A 19928-nucleotide genomic window follows, 5' to 3' on the forward strand; every position below is an offset into this window, starting at 1 on the left:
GAGTGCATTGATCTCTCTCCTCCAATAGTCAGGTTGTTGTATTAGCCCTGGGATTATCTCATCGCCCCTGATCGTACCTAGGTAGATTCCCCCTAGCTCACTCTGGTTGATCACTACTGGTGGGTTGGGCTGTGAAGGAATAGGGTTTCTCGAACCTAGAGAAGATTATTATGCTTTGCTCAACAGATGATACAAATGAGCTATACGTACCCAGACCAGGCACAGGTAAATGCACCGGTGGTATTCGGTCAATATGAGCAACTGAGGTCACTGAAAGAAGCTCCTTTGCATATGCCGCAGCGGTGGCGGCGGCATAGCCCTGCCATTCCTTATTCTTATGAGAGTCGGCATAGTCGCATATTCCACGAATAACCAGACATGGATAATTATTCATGAGCCCCGCAGCCTCCATCTCCACGCAATATGCACCCATTTCATGACCTATCTGATCCCGTAGTTGACTGTCTTTGACCACTATATTGGCAGATGCGATCAGTCCATAGTGAATCATGGGCTGATCTGGATCTCGAGAAGGCCGGGAAAGAGACTTGGTCTTGTCACAGACGTCACAATTCTTGGAGCTGATATCGACATGGTCGTAATCGGCAAGAAATAGATGATCCTTCTGAGTTGGGCGGGTTAAACTCGAGGACTCTTGAGGTGCTTTGCGTTTAATCTCGGTGAGGAAATTCATGAATTTTCTCCAGCCTGTGATATGGTTTGCTTGCAATTTGGCGAGCGCAGTCAGGAGGATCTGTGGTGGATGGCTGAGCATGCCTGTTCGCTGGAACTTGCCGCCACTCAGCGCTTTACCATAATCAAATTGCACCACTCCGCCATGTGTATTTGTTGGCTTACTGACCACAACGTCACCTAAGCGGATATCCACCTCTTTATTTGGTATCCCTCCTCCAATCCCAACCATCAGACCAAATTGAATAGATCGGAAGCTTGATAATAATTGCATGGCAACTGCGGTAGCAGATGTAATGCCGTATTGACCATCAGGCAGGCATGCAATCACCACATTGTGTCTCCCAATGCTTCCTAGAGTATATGCATTATGGTCGTTCGGCTGCACAGGCAAGTCTTCGTGGACTTCATCCATGAGCATTTGCGCGGCTGCCATTTCCAGCGGTAGGGCACAGATCCACCCAACCGTGTAATCGTCATGGGATAGAGGGGGAGAGCATACCATGACGAACTCAGTATATATTGGAAATTTGGTCTAGGATCGCTGTTCGAAAAGCTTGTGGGGATTTTAAAGATAAAACATCGTGGAGGGAAGTTTGTTTTGGATAAATGTGGACATTAATTGGGAGCGGGCGGGGTTGAGACGGGAAGCTTGGGCAACCAGATCTTCCAGAAACGAGATATTGTGGCTCTTCATTGGATTTCCAGGGCCCACTCCAGCTCCTGATTGTACAGTGCAACCTCATTTAACCGATCCGAATCTATCCCTCCAATTTACACCGGCTATTTGAGAAATCGGAGAGATAAAAATCTTAATTATATTACTAAGGGATGACAGAGAAGATGATGATATTCTCTATCTAGAAGCAAGACTAAGAGAGAGAGAAAGAAGCGAAAGCAAGTATGAATAGGATACTGAGATCCTATTTATACTGCCAAACATGATGGCATATCAAACATGTTTGATCTATATGCCTGGATGCCTATGGCATCCGACAATTAGTCTACGTAAATGACTAATAATTGCAATATCGATTTTAGGATCTCTTATACTTGTACAATCCTGCTATACGAAGCCTTCTCTTTATTTTTGGAAATTGCTTGGCAAAGCCCAAGGCGGCTGATTATCTACATGCGCATGGTTAGGGGCGATGCACCAAACCTCCCAGCTTGCATTCATGCACAGCCTTCATCACGTGCCAGGCTCATCACTGTCTTCTGGCGTTTGCGATTTCACTTTCCACTCACATATCCCCAAGTGGTCAAGTTATCCAAGCTAGAAAGGTTGATTGACATTCTCAACGTTCATTACCGAGGCTATACTACACGCCATTTGTCGCTGAAATTGTTCCGCGCCGGGTATACTTTATGAGCTCGGGTGGTCTCACCAAGAAAGAGGCTCGCCTTCTTACCAAGTAAGACAAGACATATGGCATCAGATGCTCCTTACAAGTGCCATGCGCCATGGCCCAAAAAAATATCAGAGAACCCCGATATCACTGGTCAAGGGGTATGTTCAAAATATATTTGTGGGAAGGCTTGTAGGAACTGATCCATGTTCCAGGTCATTATCGGCTATATCGCGACTTCTGGGATTGCAGTGCTTCTCATCCTAGTGTACTTTTTGGCCATTCACGATCCAAGCTTAGATCACGTTGAAAAGAACGGAGCTTCTTCAACATCATCCATCCGTGGGAATCCAGTGGATACTATATTTCTTCGGGCAGTGCGTTACATTCCCCGATATTGCATGGGAAATTTGAGATTCCCCAAAGATAAGTTGGAACGGAGCTTTATCAAGGTATATGTTCTCATTGATTGTTCTTCTGCCCAATGGAGACTGACAAATGCCCTTAGTGTATAGTCGCAATGAGTGATACCCAGCTTGTGACCGGCTTCTCAATTCTCATTAGTGGCTTTGTCCAACTTCGTCAAGGACTCCAATCCTATCATTGGCTGGCAATAGTTGATTTGGCGTGGTTTTCCAGTATAACACACCTGGCCTGTTTGACATTCTTGCGAGGTCACCTCCGCAATCATTCTTTGGAGCGCACGTTTCGTGTGATAGCAATGGCATGTCTTGCCATGATGCTCATAGTAGCTTTATCCTTCACCAGTACATACTGGTGGGCTTTGATCTATGGAAAGAGTTCTGTCCTAGAAGTTGCTATCTTGACCGAATCGAACACAATCCAGCACCCTGCCATCTGTCACATGGGCATCCAGGCTTATGATGTTACCATAGGGTTGTACGATAACCCAGATGTTCTTTTTTTTAGTGTGGGCTATATTTCCATGATAGTCTCAATGCTGCTGATTGTATTGGGATTCGTCTTTCGCGTGATGAAACTGTATCGGGTGCTATCTGTGGGATTCATTCAAAATGTGAGATTCCAGATCAGCGCTTATGTACGACGTCTTTTGCGTGTTGTTTACTTATGGTGTTGCCCTAAACACCATATCCCCGGTCTGAGGCGAGGTCTCATTTATAGACCATTATTGGCACTATTTCTATCGACCCGTCTGCTTATGGATCTATGGTCCTCTATGCTATTAGAGGTAAGCTTTTCAAAACACGCTTGATCTCCTCACCATTCTGATATTGTTTCTCATCAGGTTCTCTGGCTGCTGGTCGCTTTTTCATGGGGTATAATGCGTTTGATGACTTTACTACAAGTCACCCATGAAATGTTTTTTGAAGCCTTCACGGTCTCCGAAAATGACAATAGCCAATGGGGTTTTGGTCAGGTTGTGGCTGTTTTCCTCTTGATTGTGCCTCTTATTACGTTTGTTGAAGCGTTCGGGCAAGGTACGATTACTCTGTCCCACAGATCGAGCTATCATTTCAGACATCTATGAGAGATTATAGCAGGAACTAATAAAGCTTTGTGACAGATGAGACACACAACAAATCTGATACTCATTCCTCCGTATCCATACCCCTTCATGACCTATCCGCCCAGTCGAATTCAGCCTTGCCGTCCTCATCATACGCAGGGACCGACATTCGTACAGACCCAGAAGACCCTGATAGTGACTGGAATAAACACACAGAAGTTCTTGGTACGGCATTGACATATACGGCACTCATGGTCATTGCTTTGGTCATTTTTGCTTTTAAAACGGTATCTTGGGCAATGATATCAGCAATCGTGCAAATTAGGATGCCGATCATCCTGATCATACCCAATTTCTTTGCACTGATGCTTTTGTCATTGATGATCGAAGCGGATGTTTCTTTTATTCCTCAAATACCCTGCTGGGCTCGGAAGCTCCTTCTTATTGCTGTTGTTCTTATCACAGGGCTGAGTACGCTTCTCCCTATCATTATGACCTTGGCGCGAAAGGTTGCTACGGAATACCTCATTTTTGGACCGCTATCCTATCCTTGGCTTACCAATTGGGCTGGGGTTATTGTGGTAGCTTCTTGTTACCTGGTATGCATCATTATCATGCGTTTCGTGGGGAGTCGTCCTCGCTCGTCATTAAGATAGACTTTCTCTCTGCGTCACTAATACTGGGGATATTCTTTTTCACTCTTTCAATTACCAATGATATTAGACGTTTGATGTCTACTATTCTACTTTCAGGGGTGATGAAAGAATAAAAATTTGTACCGGGGCTATGTCATGGATAAAGCATTCATGTAATGATGGTTTGATATATATATTGGTCCTGGGCATATCAGAGCATGGGCTCTGATATAATGGTCTTTTGGCCGAGTGGGGGAATGTGCGCCCAGGCATATCCTTCACATAAGCGAGTAACCTCTTCTGATGCCTCACGTCTCTTGCAACGACAACTTCCTAGCAATTAATTCTATCACACTTTATAGACTCTTCATCGGAAAAGCAGCTGCGTATTTCTTATTGGCAAGAAGCTCATTGTAGATATTGCCTTTTATTATAGGAGTGGAGATGATGGTCATTAGACGACTGCGTTAAGGAGAGCTGACAAAAGAGGCTGTGCGTCTGCAACAAGCAGAATGCTGGCTGGGCGAGAAACTCGTATTGTCGATGAGGAAGAGAGAGCCAACCAAAACGCAACATAGAGTCCGATTAATGCTTACTCCCATTTCTTCATGAGAGTGTTGGCTTCGATCTCATTGTCAAAGTTGACCAGGTGAGTCGAGTGACACCAGGGCTTGATGCTCTCCTCCTTGCGGATGGTGGTAGAAAAGAAAGTGCACCACTTTATGCGAGGGTAGGTCTCGTTGATCTCAGTGCGGGTGGATTCATGAATCAGCTCGCCGAAGTTGCAAACATGAGGGTGGATGCCAGTGTTATCGTAGGTAGTGGCCAGCTGGATGAGCTGCCCGAGGTAGGTGATAGTACCGTCGACGCCCATGTCCTCGTGGCGGATGATGGCTTCGGCAGCGGCCTCGGCCTGATCTGCGGTGGCGCCGAAGTCCTTGAGTACATGCATGGCCTTAATACCACCGTAGATGTCAAAAGACATACGGGTAGCGGTCAGGTTCTCTTCAGCAGTGCCGAGATCATGGAGCAGGCAGGTCAAGGCCCATGTAGTAGGATTCAAGGTTGCGAATTTCTCGGGGAACTGCTGCTTTGTGATAGCCATTCCTGAATGGAGTTTAGACCAAGATATTGAAGATGTTAGGGCTATGTGTTTGATTTGTGAACTTACCATAGAAGTAGACTCGCATGGAATGGTTAAAGGTCTCAGCATGAAGGATCTCCTTTGCGTACTCCAGGGTGTTTGCAACTGAAGGATCATCAAAGGGGAACTTGATCTCATTCAGAGGGAGAGGGCCCGGCTTATTGATGAAAGGCTGGTCACCAAAGATGGCGCCCGCGTTGGCGGGCATGGCGGTCCAGCCGTTGGCAGCGATTTCCTGGTTGCACATTTTAGAGAGAGAGAGAGAGAGAGAGAGAGAGAGAAATTCGGTAAATAAAAGCAAAGTTCTGAGTAGAAGTTTTCCGAAGAGAAGTAGAAAGCAGTTCACTTTAGTATTGAAGATGTTCTTGAAAGCAAAGAGGAATTGATTTAAAGAGGGGGAATAAAGTATTTAAATATTCATCCCACTACCATAATGTCCCTGATCCGTGATTTACAAGCAAGTCCAGAATATACGGACGTTGCCTTGCAAGAGTCGCTGAAGTCGCGCAACCAGACTTACTCGTTTAGGAAGTTGTCATTGGTGGGTCAATGAAGGCGTGGAGGACCAATGATACCATTGCTGCCGGCTCCATACTCCGGAGGATTGACCAATAAGATATCTTCGAAATGCTTCCCCCAAACCATGACGCAATTACTTTTATCCATGGGGTCCGGCAATCAATCAATAAGCTGATGTCGCCAGTCTAGGAAGTTATAGCTTGTGGATAGCTTGTGGCGCCCTCGATTTCACCAATCTAAATTTTTAAGTAAGTCTATTATGGCGTGCGAAAATATTACTCCAGGCTTCTCCCACTTCTGGACTATACCAATACACGTGATAACATTTACCAACCTTCTGGGGATATATTAAACATCAAAAAGTCAGCACCTGGGCAGTCTGTCTGTTAATAAGCTTCAGTAGCCGTATTAGGAAACCAAAGCTTGTGGCCTTTCGGGAGATGAGGATAAGGGTCATGCAGATGATCAATTATATAAGAACAAGACCCCAATATAAATTCCTACCGTCAAGGTCTCGCAATTGTTATACGGATTTATGCTATTTGAAAGCTTCAGAGCGATAACCTTTTTTCGGGCATTCTCTCAACAGAGGTCCTATTCAACATCGCTAGCAGTCAATTCGCCGATCCAGTATGTACCAACCCTCAATTCTGCCATACCTACATGTATGCGCCTTGAATGTACACGTACCAGATGGACTGACTGTTTTTAAGAGCCCTCTATGATTCGGTTGCTTTGTAACTACCTTGATGACCCTTTCGCTTTCACTGATGGGCTTTCGTGGCGTCTCCAACCAGTCTGTGTTCATAGGAAACCTGTGCTTCTCAGCAGGATCAGGCCTCATATCTGCGCAATGGGAGATGGTAAAGCGCAACACTTTCTCGTACACTATACTCGCCGCATTCGGTAGCTTACCGATTTCCATTGCGCATCAATAATGACATTCTCCCACGCCCCTAAAAGGTTTTATAATGGTGGCTACGGAATGATGCTGATGCCTTCGTTAAGTATTGTGGAGTCCTACGGCGGTAAAACATCCGAATATTTTAGTGTATTCGCACCTATCAATCAAGTTAGTGCCCAATGTCTACCGTACCGTCCAATCACTCGCCTAACATCATGCTTAAAGTTTGGTGTTCTCTGAATTTTTCTTCTTCCTGGCCTCTTTGCCAACGTAAGTGTATGGATTCAAGGCGATGAAGTCTGAAGCTGACAATTTCGAAGGAACCTTCCGAACATCGTTTATGCTGCCTTGGAGTTATGATATATCTTGAATTGTTCAGCGAACTTTAATGTGGCAGATGGCCTCTCTCATGGCGTTGGCTGGTGAATTCGGTGACGTGTCCGCATCATCTGGATTTTCCCTTTTGGAACATGGGTTATGCGACGACACACTTCTATTTGAGATTCCTCTGTGGGAAACGCGTGTGCTGTTTCGACGTGCAATCTCCATTCTTGAAACCCCTATCCGTGAGAAGAATGTTGCAGTTGATTCCGTTTGGAAGAGAGACCCTGGTTGCACAGGAGGCTAGGCACATCCACGGGAACAGCATGTGCATAAGAGGCGAAATGCTTATCTGTATTGCCTTTAGTACATTTAACCCAACGATTTGCTTGATTGTCACCGCCTGTAATCTCAATTCATCGGAAGCTAGAAAAACTCACGCGTTCAGTCATGCCAAAGCTCAGTCGTGTAAGACGATCGGATTATCAGGGAATCAATAAGGAAAATCAGACAAGCAACCAGCCTTGTCCTATAAAGTCGGGCACTGAATTGGTATCAATGTTCTTTTGCCTCCAATGGCCCTGTAAAATTGTTGAAGCACTGATTAGATTTAAACAGCAGGTCAAATCCCAAAGCCTCTTTAGATACCGCATAACCTGCTGTCGCTCACTCTCGTTCTGGCATTCAAGGCCGGCAATGAAGGTTGGCCACAGTAAGCACTTAAACAGAGCGTCTTCACATTTGAGGGCGTCAATCACGTCAAGTAATTGCCGCACCAATCCATGATAATCAGGTGTCACTGTCCCGGTTGATGTCATCAAAGCACTAAGGACTTGGTTCCCATAGACCAATGTGGTAGTTCTGTATGATTCCGAAAGAAGGGACAGCTTCTCAATGTCCACTGTTTGGAGATCTTTCAATTGCAAGGAGTTGGACGCCCACTCCACACAATCAAAATCTGCCGTCAAATGGAGCATATTCTGGGTTTCTCGTATACGCTCCTGAATGAAGGCATTGTCGTGCATCCGCGAAGTCTGGATTGCATGCCTTTGGTCAGAGAAATAACGGATAGCCTGAAGGAGAAAGGCAGGGCACCCGAGAAAACTTCGAAAAATTGACTCTTGATATTTGTCTTCATCAAGATTGATACACGATTGAAGCGTGGACTTTGAACTCGAGAGCGCACCGCCGATAGTTGATACACTGCTGTGATCAGCACATTGTATACATCGGAAGATATGAAGGAAGAAGCGTACAGTGAAAATTGTCGGGCGACAAATCGCCTCATTCCCTCTACTGTCCCTCCAGAATCGCTGGTACTGATTTGATTGGCGTCAGGCAATAGCATCGATTGAGATATCCTGACAAGGCCTTCTGCCCCATGAAGATGACATTTCCATCCGTCGATGCCAGACTCGAGTATGTCGAGAAAAATCAAAAGTAGAATAGTTGCCATGATCGCATCTTTCTGCAAAAGCTCCGGTTGGGACAAGGATGATGATAATGTCTTGATAGCTCGCTTCTTGAAGTGGAGGGCATCCACATTGGCATTGATAAATCGAGGCGACAAAGTATCATCGGTCTGATTGAATGACCTCGCCGAATTGGCGAAGTGTCGCGCAGCAACAGCCATTATACTCATCTCCAACGTTGGATTATCTACTGCATACGCGAGTAAGCTCCGAAACGGATTGCTCGGGCTGTCATATAGAATGAACAACTTGGCGATGCGTATGTTATCTCATTGCTGGTATTAGCCTACCCACGACAGAATCTATGTCGCCAGGAACTTACAATAATCAAGATAGAACCTCGATGACCAATCAAGGCCCTTTGTGGAAGGGTCTTGCAACGCGAACGGGGGAGGACGGGTGAGCGCCAAAGACTTTTGAACGCAGGGCGAGATCGATTCTGGGTTGAGCTTCAGATGTGTTTTTCGATTGGCGACTTTGTAGTTTTCTTCGAGGGCATGTCCGCGCATTTTACCCCGGATTGCCACACCTTTGACCCATCGCAGCGGTCTAGTTTCGAAACATTCTAGTCCAGCTTTCTTGCATTTGGAGCAAGGGTTGTCGCTTCGGTCACATTGAATGGTGCGTTTGCGGCATGTCCAGCATGCTGGACGCATTGTGTGCACAACCCGTAGAATGATCGTCTGTGCTTTTCCAGAAGTTGCAGAATTTCGGGAGAATCTCGTCACAGAAGGCGGATATTCGACTACGATGACGGGTAGAATACAGGCACGGTGTTTGTCTTGTTTGTTTGCACATAGATCTCCCACCTAGGCAGGAGGGTGGGCAAAATGTGATGAATAAGAAAGCGATCACACACCTTCTTCGGCTTTAAGCAATAATTCAGAATTTTGTTACATGACAAAAAATGTAACAAAAACATACAGCAGTGAGGATTCGCTGGTGGTCACCCATCCATACCTTGGTTCACGACCATTGTGAAAAGACCAAATTTACGAGAAGTAGACATACACATGGAGTATTAGGGGAGGGGAGATCTCACTACGAATCGAATTTTCAAATTCTATTGACAAACATGTCTCCAGCAATCAAGGAAACTATGAAATATATTCCGAATAAACTAAAGATACTATAAGCAACCCTGAAGGTGGAAGAGTTGGATATCCCATTTCCACCTGAATCCCCTACTCCCTGTCAATTGATTCGCAAAGCATCTCTCAACGAGGACTCAAAAGAACCCCCCATTCAAAATTTGGATCTTCTCCTGGGGCGCCTCTCACCATAATCGAGGTCAGGCCGAAGGGCACGACTTTCTCCCACCACCAGGATTGTTGAGGGCCTGAACCAGGAACCGAGTTGCAGCACCTGGTCGGGGCAACGTGACACACTGAGGACTCCTCTTCGATTCCGAGGTATAGGCATTATTACGCCCACAGCTTGCACCGCCATAAATGCAAACTCCGGTGTCGGGACGTTCTTGTAAGCCAACAAATCGGAAAGACTGGACACCGTTCATTTTGTCTCCCCCAACAGTACATCCTTGGGGGCCATCTCCCACATCAATAGACCTGACACCCTTCGTGCACGCGGTGTCCGTGAAGCCAAATAGCTGCCAGTGCTCCACCAATGCAAGAGTTGCATTGTCGGCGGTCGACTCCGATAGAGGGTACATTGGTTCCGCAGTTGTGGAATCGATGACTATTTTCGGGCTGTTCTGCATGGCGTACCGACCCACAGCAAATCCAGCGGAGCACAATGCGATCGCGACAAGGGTGACGTAAAATATGCGGTACAGCTTTGATTGACGCTGCTGGCTGGGTTGGTAAAACCAGGCGGGAGCAGGACGGGCTTCGGCATGTTCCTCGTCGGTGTAGGGGACAAAGACGCCCGGGGTGACTTGATGCTTGATCTTGTCATCCATTGCTGATAAGTTGCAAAGAGTTAAGGCTTCAGAGGGTGAAGGAAGCTCCGTGTCAGATTGGAGATTTGTGGATGTAAGTGATTGAAGAGAAGGTAGTAAGAGGTGATAATGTGAAAGCAGGTTTGAATGGATTCCAAGTTCTTGAAGGACTATGAGGACGAGAAAAGCGACATCAGCAAAGGGCATCTAGCAAAATATTTATATTCATCAACCCCGGGCCCTCTAGCCTATTTGCGCACCCGGACCGTGACAGATGTGTCTGTGGTGTTTTAGCTGAAATGTAGACACATGCACCCACCTGGGCTGAGTGTTTATCTTTCGCAATCCTACAATAGTTCAGCCAACACCCAACACCCAACAGCCCACAAGTGACTAAGAGGGATCTGTGTGAGCAGCTTTCGGGGCCTTGAAGGCTGAGTGGCTTTCATCTCTCGCCTATTTTGGTGGAACATTCTCACGATCGATCTTATGGAGGTCCGCCGTGAAGTTATGTCCTATCGGTTGAGATATCTGGATAAAATCTGACTGTTCCCAGGAACAATCACGTTCGTGATAGCATATTTGGTCTCGGTCAACTCCTGGCAAACATGTGTATGCATTGATCAGCGCGAAATTAAGTTTAGGGGGAGCGCCACGAACACGCAGGCTATGGGGTGATAGGTTCGTCCCAACTACACCTGCATTTCTCTGCAGAGAAGTGGTTGCGGGGAAGTGTCTTGACGGAGTGATTGATGTGCAGTCAGGGGGCCGCATGATTCTTTGACTTTCTTATCACGTCGGCTGCACAAACCGTTTTCGTATCTTGCAGCTCGAGCGGTTCGTCCAGACGGCAAGCTTTGGCGAGAGCCGTTCGCTAAGATGTAGAAACAGGATTTAACTAACTCAAAATATAGTCACATCAAAAAGAAATATTTTACAATAACTCGTGTGTGCTGAACAGGAGGGGTCATAAATTCCAGATGTCACTTAATAACCGATCCTCTAAATGTAACATTATACCACATATCTATAGGCTATGCCTGAAGATTGAGTTATTGACCTCTTTGCTTGAATAATCCGTGTTAGACGTAGCGCGTAAATCTGTATCAATAATGAAATTGAACAGATATGGGAATGCCCAGGTCAACTGGTGGGTTCTGGCAGGGCAGGAGTTCCTGCACTGGACGGCCCTCCCGGGCGGGGTGCAGTATGGCTGCAGACTCTACCGAACCACAGCCGAATGCATCATAGAAGCTCTGAGTATGTAAAGGATTAGGGCAACCTTGGAATGTAGAACCGAATCAGGCAGCAAGCCACCGAGTTTGAGTTGTATATAGAGATAATTCCGTCTTGGTGTCAACATGTGTTCCAAGATTACTAGTCTTCACTGGTAAGTTTCAAATTAACAGATGCGTTGAAATTATCCTGGCTTGGATTGTCGCCGAGACTCTACATCTGAGGTGATTGCATTCACTCCAGAGTTCGTGAGGGTATCGCAAGCGATGGAAACTAGCCCACGCCACGGCTGCCAACTATTCCATATGGGGAATCTATGAGCCGAGAACTATGGCCTCGCTTTTCGTATCCATGCTTGTGAGGATTTGAACTCTTTTCAAGTTCAGCTGCCCTGTGCGCGCCACACTAAAAAAGAAACACATCAACCGCGGAGAAACTGGATAGTGTGAACTATTCTCGGGAAAAACTACAAGAAGCTCAACGAGCTTTATGGCCAGGGATTAATTTGCCTGCAATGAGACCGTGTCTTGTACCTGACTAACCTCGTGATCTCTACCATAGGAGACTGGGCTTTTTCGGGTGGAATTTGTATGTGGTGATTAACAGGACAACTATATCTTCGGAGTGGCTAACATTCACCCAGCCAGCCCGTCTGCTTGGTAAGGGGACCTACGTCTATGAAGGCAGTAATAGTCAAGATATCCAGCAACTCAAGCGTCAGACTATCACGGAGCCGGAGTTTCAGCTCGCGGATGACATGCTCCCGCTGTCACATATAATAGGAGGTCCGAATGGTCAGAAGGTATGTGCCTGGCTCAAATTCTCATGGAGCATGTTTAGTTGATGAAATCAACATTATGGAATGAAATTTCTTCTAATAGTGTATCAAGTTTCCACCGCTTATACTGCGGTGGTGGATCAATTGGTTCCTTCTTCCTCAGCTGACAGTCTGTTGAATAAATCCCTCGCCCCAGATCAGGTATGGCATAAGTTGAAGGCATGGAGGCTTATTTCGCCATACGAACATTGGTATAGAAAATTATTACCCATTGGCTGGAGGGATTGGTCGATGAAGTTGATCCTCCCCATAATGACATTCTGCATGGTGTACCATTTGATTTTCAGAAGCATACACCCACACAGCAGACAACAAAGATCAAATTCAATAGGGTCCAGCCGAAAGCCGAGAGTGAAGAAGGGGACAAAAAGAGTATGATGTCCAGAATTGATCTGTAACAGAAGCTTTTGGACGTCTATGAGTCCGAAAGATTTCGCTGGGCCGTGTTCAAAGTCAATTCACGGCCTACTGACTACACAAAGCGAGATGCCGTCGACAAATATGATCGTAGGTGCGACTTTTATTATTGGAAAGTAGCGACTTACTGATGAATATGATAGGTATGCTCGCATATTTTGCGCCTATTGTCGATGCTCGATTGGAAGCACTTTGGGCAGTTGTTTTGATTCGTGGACAATGTTCGTTTAAAGCTCCCTCCCTCCTTTAAAAATGAGAATTCATGGCCAATACTAAATCTTATCAGACCACCGAGTTTGTCGATACATTGGTTTCATGGACGTGGAATCGTCTTCCGAGATTCTGCTCAAGGCCAAAGAGAACTTACGATTATCCGTGATGCGAAGTCTAGATGATACCGAAGATATCTACCCGGTGTACTTCTCCCCTGCCTCTTGGGCTCAATATCGATCAACTTCTTCCCTTTGGGCTGGCCAATTATCTAATCTGTGGGAATGACCGGGATGAATAGTGTCTGTGTCACTAGTATCATCCGTGCGGTTGCAGTGCCTCAAACATCTCGACTGGATTAGGCCAGAGCTGTGAGTATCTTGGAAGCTTTGGAAAAAGACGAACGTAGAGAACAACTGCTGATACGTTTCAATATGGGGGATTTCATCCCTCGCTCAGTCTGGACTCTTGTCGAGTGCAACATGGGAATCGTCTGTGCATGTCTTCCTATGATGCATCGACTGCTGGGCTTTGTATTTCCATGGTTTCTCAAAGGCTCTACTCGGAATGAATTAAAAAGGCTCCGCTGTGCTCCCATTCAGCTGAGGTTTACAAAGCGCCAAGTGCGTCCGCCAGGGAGTCAAAGCCAGGAGGTCATTTTAAACTCCGATGTGCTAGGCGAAGTGAGTTTACTTGAGAAGCATGACAATTACTTATCTGTTAGGGCAGATATTCAGCAAAACGTCACGAAGCCTAGGGATAGGAGCTTGAGGGTACAGGACTCATAATTTGCTCCAGAGTCCCTAGTCATAACTTATACACAAAAAAGCCATTTCGCATATAAAGTCTCGTATGACTTTTTCTCTGCCCTCTGCCTGACACCGAGAATATTTCAAACGACCTCCAAACCTAATGCTCAGGAGGATCACTCAGAAAGAGACTACGGAGGCATCATGAGGCCCCACAAGCGGCCGGCTGTTCTTGTTGTCTTTAAACCTATAATGATTCGGTGAGTGTATATTAGGTGTCAGTATGTGTGTCAGTATGTGATGCAGCCAATAAGAGGCGAATTGAAAATTCAAAAATCATTCAGACAATCAAAAACCGATAATTCATCCCTCTACCACTCCAGACGGTCGCATTTCACTTTGCGTTCTCGATAGCGCCAAGACCCTCTCTGCTCATCACCTGTGTCAATCCCACGGCCGACTCTATCTATTGCCACACCTGCTCGCGATAGCCGGTAGCTGCTACCAAAAAGCCACTCTCAGCGCTCACGCATACTCTATCAAGCTTTTGGTCTGCAGTGCCACCCCCAATCTTGAGATTGAACCCTACCAAAGCTGTCAGAATGTCAAGCCACGACGCGATTATCCAGCCAAAAGAGCCGGGGGCCGGAAGGGTAAAGGCACCCAACAGCGAACAGTAGTACACTTGCAAATGCAATTACCCTCTATGATCACCTAGCACAGCCTTGTCTCAGTCAGATATAGGCTCAGGTCGATTTTTTTTTTTGCTATGGCATAATTACATCCACGCAGATATCTGATTCACATGGGTGATTGAAGCATATAAAGTACGTAACAAAATTATGAAATGTTCCCTCTTTATATAAACAACAACTCAAGGAGCAGCTCGGCACTTGGACGTTAATTGTGCACACGACCCAAGATATCAACCGACACATCGCCCCCAAACCCCTTCCCGTGGTGTTTTCTCCACTATTATACCATTGGTCCAGGAACTGGCTCTGAAGACACTAAAAGGTTGTAGCGTCGCTTTAAGATGTTGATCAGTTCCCGTGTCTGTTGGCTTGGATCAAAATGCGGCTCTAGGTGTTTGCCCATTTTCATTATTGAAATCATAGGATCTTCCTCATCCAGCTGCTTCAACATTCATTGATCTCGCGATGATTCCTCATATCCTCCTCCACCTCTCCATATTTGCGTACCTGGTAATAGCGGAGAAGCGCTGCTATTATCCTAGTGGCAATCTTGCAGTTGACGATGTGCCTTGTTTCTCGCGTGATACGGACTCACCATGTTGCTCTAAAGACTCGATTTGTCTTAGCAATGGGCTTTGTTATGGAATGGCCCAACCATTTGCACTGAGTCGAGGTAGTTGTACAAATAAGGATTGGCCAATAGAGGGTGGATGCGACGATAAGTGTTCTAAGGGTAAGCCGATCTCAGGAATGTGGATTTCTTGCTTTCAAACTGACAGCCATGATCTGATTCCAGCTACCGCCTTGCGCAATGGAGGGTGCGCACTGCCGTTGTTTCGTATTGAGGACAAAAAGTCTTACTATTGCGCCAACTCCATCATAGTCGGTCCGTCAAATGAGCTGGCATGTTACGCCGGTGCCCCTTTCACACTCGATCCTGCGGACTTGGTTTTGGATAAGGCCCTGCTCGCCAATTACACTTCTGGTGATACTAGCTCAAACTCCACATCGACTTCGAACACAACCACATGTCCTACAACATCCATCAGCGCGGACAAGGATGGGGATGGTCCAACAGCATCAAGCAGTGCGGACAAGGCTGGAAAAGTTAGCAACGATCTCGCGATCGGAGCCGGTGTAGGAATTCCTCTGGGAGTCCTGCTTCTCGCCGCGCTGGGCTGGGCATTCTTTGAACGGAGAAAACGGCTCTCTGCTCAGGCTATGGTGGCGGGACTCCAATCCCAGGCTGCTGTGACATATCGGGAAACGCAAGGACAGACATCGGTTTATTCCCCTCCCAGTGAGCTCTCCACCCAGAAACCACCCCAAGAGCTAGCAACTACCTCCACTTAATTTGCGGCCATAATTATCATCTCCTCCGACCTGCTGCTAGAAGAACGGTTGTGGTGGTTACGAGGGAATTTACCTGTTCGCATGTATGCTGGCTCCAGGTTTAATGTGGGAAGAAAGCAAGTTTCTCGGAACTTCAACAACATAAAGGGCGGGTTAGGGCTAGTGTTCTAGACGAAAAAGCAGGCCTTTTTACATTCAGAACAAGGAAAGCTGAATTCTCGGCATTCCGTAAAGGGTAACCCACAGATACTGTAGTTCGTCCGGATGCGCCCGTGGCGTCCGGGTGGCGTATCAGTTGTGATTGGCGGAACCACATCCACGTTCCCTGAGGTAATGTCGCCACTTAGCCCTGGCCCTGAGGCTAACCTTTTGGGAAGTGACATCTGGGAAGGGAATGCCCATTTTCAAGGCCTCGCGGTATTGTATTTTCGGGCATGATTACTTAAAGGACCCATGAGCCTGTTGAATATACAAGTTGTTTCTATATCGCATGTAGTAAAATGGGAGGATCTATGTGGATTCCCCTAACTGGAAAATGTATAGTCTGAGGTACAAGAATGAACCGACTACTGTGCACGGTCTTTCCAAAGTGTCCCATGAAAATAGAGGTAAAGAAATAGTTGTGGAATAGCATCCACCAATTAACTATCCTCATGGAAGACCCTGATTTCCTTGGCAGTGACATTCCCTGGCAAAAGAAGACTCTTACTGAGAATCAACGGTGACGAAAGAGTGGAGCTAACCTTCTTTTTTCCCTTAAAATCAAGCTTCTGACACCAGAGGGCCATTTAAAAATGATGACACCCCGAAGCCTAATATCTTTATTCTATATTTTAATCTCACAGGCTATTCCTTGTCTTAATTTGTGATGGGATCATCGAAAGAAACCGACCGCGATGGCGGAGTCAAAGGTATGATTGAAGAGGTCGTTGCGAAACATAACGCTAATACTGCGATAGATGCTGTCGAAGCCCCCGAACAAGAGCAATCAGGCGGCACCCAAGAAGAAGGAAGCAAGAATGAGGGGTTGGGAAACGTCCCATCATACAGTTTGGCGGGCTCCGGCGCGCAAAATCCGAATAACAATCGTGGATACACGAATGAAGAGTACGAACAATACAAATCTCAGTACAACCAAGACGATGATAGCCCAACTTGGAGTTTGGCCCAGCCTCTCCCTCATATCGTTCGGCCTGGTATGCGTCATGGCGCCTTGCCAGAGGATCGACAGGAGGATAAACACGATATGACACAGAACGGCAAGGATCCAGCGCACACAGAGGCAGTTAAGAAACAACAGTCCGCCGAAAATCGCACGAAAAAAGTCAATGATCCCAGAGAAGATGGCTTTTTCAATACTTGGTCGAAGATTCGTCACCATCTACGCGAGCCGCTGGCTGAATGGCTCGGAGTGAGTTTTCGATATGACCCAAAAAATCGTTAAACAATTGCTAATGCAAATTTTCGCAGACAACTATGGCAATGACAATCGGTCTTTGCGCTACCTTATCGAACTTTACATCTTCCGGACAAGCAGGGTCATACCCTGCTCAAAGTGCCGCCTGGGGCTTTGGTTTCATGGCCGCTATCTATACGACCGGTGGTATGTCTGGTGGCCATCTAAACCCAGCCATCACAATCTCGCTGTCTGTATTTCGTGGATTTCCCGCGCGTCGATGTGTGATTTACATTGCTGCGCAACTCCTCGGTGCTATCACCGCAGGGGGCATCTCGTATGCGATCTACCATGATGCCATTGTTGAAGTGGCCAAAGTGGCCAAAGTGCCCCAGAATGCAAGCGTCGCTAGTCAGGCTCTTCTCACCTTGCCGAAACCATTCGTCCATCCTGCGACTGCATTCTTCACTGAGTTTTTGGGCAGCGCAATTTTAGTCGGTTCTATTCTCGCTCTGGGAGATGACACCAATGCACCCCCAGGAGCTGGAATGCAGGCATTTATCATTGGAATTATCATTACCATTGTGGTCCTTGCACTGGGCTATAACACCGGAGGGTATGTGTCCAATCTCCAATTCCTAGTCCTGAATGCGCTCGAAACTAACCGTCTCCTTATAGTTGTTTCAATGGCGCACGAGACTTTGGTCCGCGACTTGTTGCCCTTATGGCTGGGTGGGGCGGCCAGATCTTCCGAGAATACCATGCATGGTGGGTTTGGGGTCCATGGGTTGCAGACATCACCGGTGCGATGTTTGGCGCTTTAATCTATGACATGGCTATATTTACGGGTGGTGAGAGTCCAGTCAACTATCCCCCACGGAGGCGAAAGCGGGCATACCGTGTGAGAGCTTTGAATCTCCGGAAGAAACTTCGTATTGGGAAAAAGAAGGTCCCCGATCTTGAGCAGTCTGTTAAGGATACTGAGAGCTAGAGCACGCTTACTTTATATGTGTAATTATCACTTTGTATATATTCCAAAAGTACATTTACCAAAGTTTTAATTGTCTCATGTGTATACAGTACACTCACTTTGTGGCACTTGATGATTCACGCTACCTAGTGTCGATCTTTTCCGGGAAAAGGATGCTAAGGCCCATGCACTCGTGAGCTCTAGTGATGGGCCACTAAGAGGGCTAACAAAGCTTCGGATCGAAGCTAGTTAAGTCCCGCAATAATAGTTGACCTATCATTGTATATAGATTTACGGAGCAATTTTCGATTAATTTCGAGACGATGGCTGATCGATGGTTGATCGATGATTTTCTAGCGAGGGCATAGCAAATTGTCATTTGACTGGCTTGATGCTCTACTAATATTACCAGCTTCTCTGAACTTGTCAAGTGTGCAATCAAATGCTTCACGTTAGTCTAGTGCTTGAAAGTATGTTGACCAGGCGGCCTATGTATCTGAAGTAACTTGACCACCACCTCACGCCCATTCTTTACCGCTCGCGACAGCGGCGTCTGTCCGTCAGAATCCTTGCTTTCTGGGTTGACACCCTCCGTAGCTAGCAATAGCCTGACCATCGCCTCCTGTCCACTTTGTGCTGCCAAAGAGAGGGGAGTCTGCTTTAGATAGTTGTTGGAATCTGGGTCAACACGTTTGGTAGCGAGCAGCAGTCTGACCACTAGCTCATGTCCATTATGTGCCGCCGACGCTAGCGGCGTCCATCCGAGAGAGTCCCTGCACTCTGGATCAACGCTGTCTGTGGCAAGCATTAATTTAACCACTGCCTCGCATCCGCTCCGTGCAGCGAGCAGCAGAGGTGTACGTCTATTATAATCCCTGGAGTTTGGGTTGACGCCCTCTGTCCTAAGCAGCAGCTTGACTACCGCTTCATGTCCGTATTCTGCTGCCCACGACAGGGGTGTCTGTCCTTGATAATCCCTAGAGTCTGGGTCGACGGTTCTTATGTCGAGCAACATATTGACGACTGTATCATGTCCCTTCCCAGCCGCTAATGACAGTGGCGTCCGTTTGTAACGATCCATGCAATCAGGGTTAACACCCTTTGTGGCGAGCAGCAGCTTAACCACACCATCATGTCCATTTTCTGCTGCTAGTGCCAGTGGAGTTCGATTTGCTTCAAACATTGTCTCAATATGAGCTCCTCCTTGAAGTGATTTTCGAGCTGTCGCCTCTTGCCCGTGCTTCGTAGCCCACAATAATGCCGAACTCCCAAGCTTCTGGACATCGTAGAGATAAAGATATGAATTTAAGAGACGATAAAGGCGGGTGTTTGTTCGAACGAAAGCATTTACATCGCTCACCAGTTCCAGCTCCTCTGCGATAAGCTGCAGAAGTTCATTTGGCACATGAAGCAGAGACATTTTGGTGGAAAATTCGCAGCAGATTAGTAGGGATCAACTAAAGGGAGGACAAGGCAACATTTAAGGCACAAACGGATAAGCGTATCACTAGTGTATGAATAGCCCCATGTGGTGTTGGGCGCTTGGCACGATCACTAGTAGACTTTGGTTACAGGGGTATGTATTTCGGATCAGTGTATTTGGGCGTAACACTGCAATGGAACATTTAATTATAGGCG

General features: G+C 46.6%; 9 protein-coding genes across 9 annotated transcripts; 4 read left to right on the plus strand and 5 right to left on the minus strand.

Annotated features, from left to right (window-relative positions):
- Window positions 1-97: 97 nt before the first annotated feature.
- Window positions 98-1198, minus strand: N7500_004067 (uncharacterized protein; the record flags this gene model as incomplete). The annotated part of the gene is made up of 1 exon (XM_056675213.1): window positions 98-1198. One exon carries the CDS (start codon window positions 1196-1198, stop codon window positions 98-100), a length of 1101 nt encoding a protein of 366 aa, XP_056535738.1.
- Window positions 1199-2122: 924 nt separating this feature from the next.
- On the plus strand, window positions 2123-4187 carry N7500_004068 (uncharacterized protein; the record flags this gene model as incomplete). The annotated part of the gene is made up of 5 exons (XM_056675214.1): window positions 2123-2203; window positions 2258-2494; window positions 2551-3252; window positions 3310-3502; window positions 3589-4187. 5 exons carry the CDS (start codon window positions 2123-2125, stop codon window positions 4185-4187), a joined length of 1812 nt encoding a protein of 603 aa, XP_056535739.1.
- A 571-nt stretch (window positions 4188-4758) lies between these two features.
- Window positions 4759-5557, minus strand: N7500_004069 (uncharacterized protein; the record flags this gene model as incomplete). The annotated part of the gene is made up of 2 exons (XM_056675215.1): window positions 4759-5273; window positions 5338-5557. 2 exons carry the CDS (start codon window positions 5555-5557, stop codon window positions 4759-4761), a joined length of 735 nt encoding a protein of 244 aa, XP_056535740.1.
- A 2003-nt stretch (window positions 5558-7560) lies between these two features.
- On the minus strand, window positions 7561-9182 carry N7500_004070 (Zn(II)2Cys6 transcription factor; the record flags this gene model as incomplete). Its single annotated transcript, XM_056675216.1, has 3 exons — window positions 7561-8257; window positions 8311-8794; window positions 8849-9182. The coding sequence occupies 3 exons, from the start codon at window positions 9180-9182 to the stop codon at window positions 7561-7563; spliced, it is 1515 nt and encodes a 504-aa protein (XP_056535741.1).
- Window positions 9183-9817: 635 nt separating this feature from the next.
- On the minus strand, window positions 9818-10447 carry N7500_004071 (uncharacterized protein; the record flags this gene model as incomplete). Its single annotated transcript, XM_056675217.1, has 1 exon — window positions 9818-10447. One exon carries the CDS (start codon window positions 10445-10447, stop codon window positions 9818-9820), a length of 630 nt encoding a protein of 209 aa, XP_056535742.1.
- Window positions 10448-11538: 1091 nt separating this feature from the next.
- Window positions 11539-13415, plus strand: N7500_004072 (uncharacterized protein; the record flags this gene model as incomplete). The annotated part of the gene is made up of 6 exons (XM_056675218.1): window positions 11539-11686; window positions 12224-12250; window positions 12310-12464; window positions 12902-13007; window positions 13061-13138; window positions 13204-13415. The coding sequence occupies 6 exons, from the start codon at window positions 11539-11541 to the stop codon at window positions 13413-13415; spliced, it is 726 nt and encodes a 241-aa protein (XP_056535743.1).
- Window positions 13416-15036: 1621 nt separating this feature from the next.
- Window positions 15037-15924, plus strand: N7500_004073 (uncharacterized protein; the record flags this gene model as incomplete). The annotated part of the gene is made up of 2 exons (XM_056675219.1): window positions 15037-15304; window positions 15368-15924. 2 exons carry the CDS (start codon window positions 15037-15039, stop codon window positions 15922-15924), a joined length of 825 nt encoding a protein of 274 aa, XP_056535744.1.
- An 868-nt stretch (window positions 15925-16792) lies between these two features.
- N7500_004074 (MIP/aquaporin family protein) lies at window positions 16793-18311 on the plus strand (the record flags this gene model as incomplete). Its single annotated transcript, XM_056675220.1, has 4 exons — window positions 16793-16835; window positions 16884-17335; window positions 17395-17936; window positions 17999-18311. The coding sequence occupies 4 exons, from the start codon at window positions 16793-16795 to the stop codon at window positions 18309-18311; spliced, it is 1350 nt and encodes a 449-aa protein (XP_056535745.1).
- A 436-nt stretch (window positions 18312-18747) lies between these two features.
- Window positions 18748-19710, minus strand: N7500_004075 (ankyrin repeat domain-containing protein; the record flags this gene model as incomplete). Its single annotated transcript, XM_056675221.1, has 1 exon — window positions 18748-19710. One exon carries the CDS (start codon window positions 19708-19710, stop codon window positions 18748-18750), a length of 963 nt encoding a protein of 320 aa, XP_056535746.1.
- Between the last annotated feature and the right edge of the window lie 218 nt (window positions 19711-19928).

The sequence above is a fragment of the Penicillium coprophilum genome (genome assembly GCF_028826855.1).
Source record: "Penicillium coprophilum strain IBT 35676 chromosome Unknown utg000002l_segment0_segment1, whole genome shotgun sequence".
NCBI lineage: Eukaryota > Fungi > Ascomycota > Eurotiomycetes > Eurotiales > Aspergillaceae > Penicillium > Penicillium coprophilum.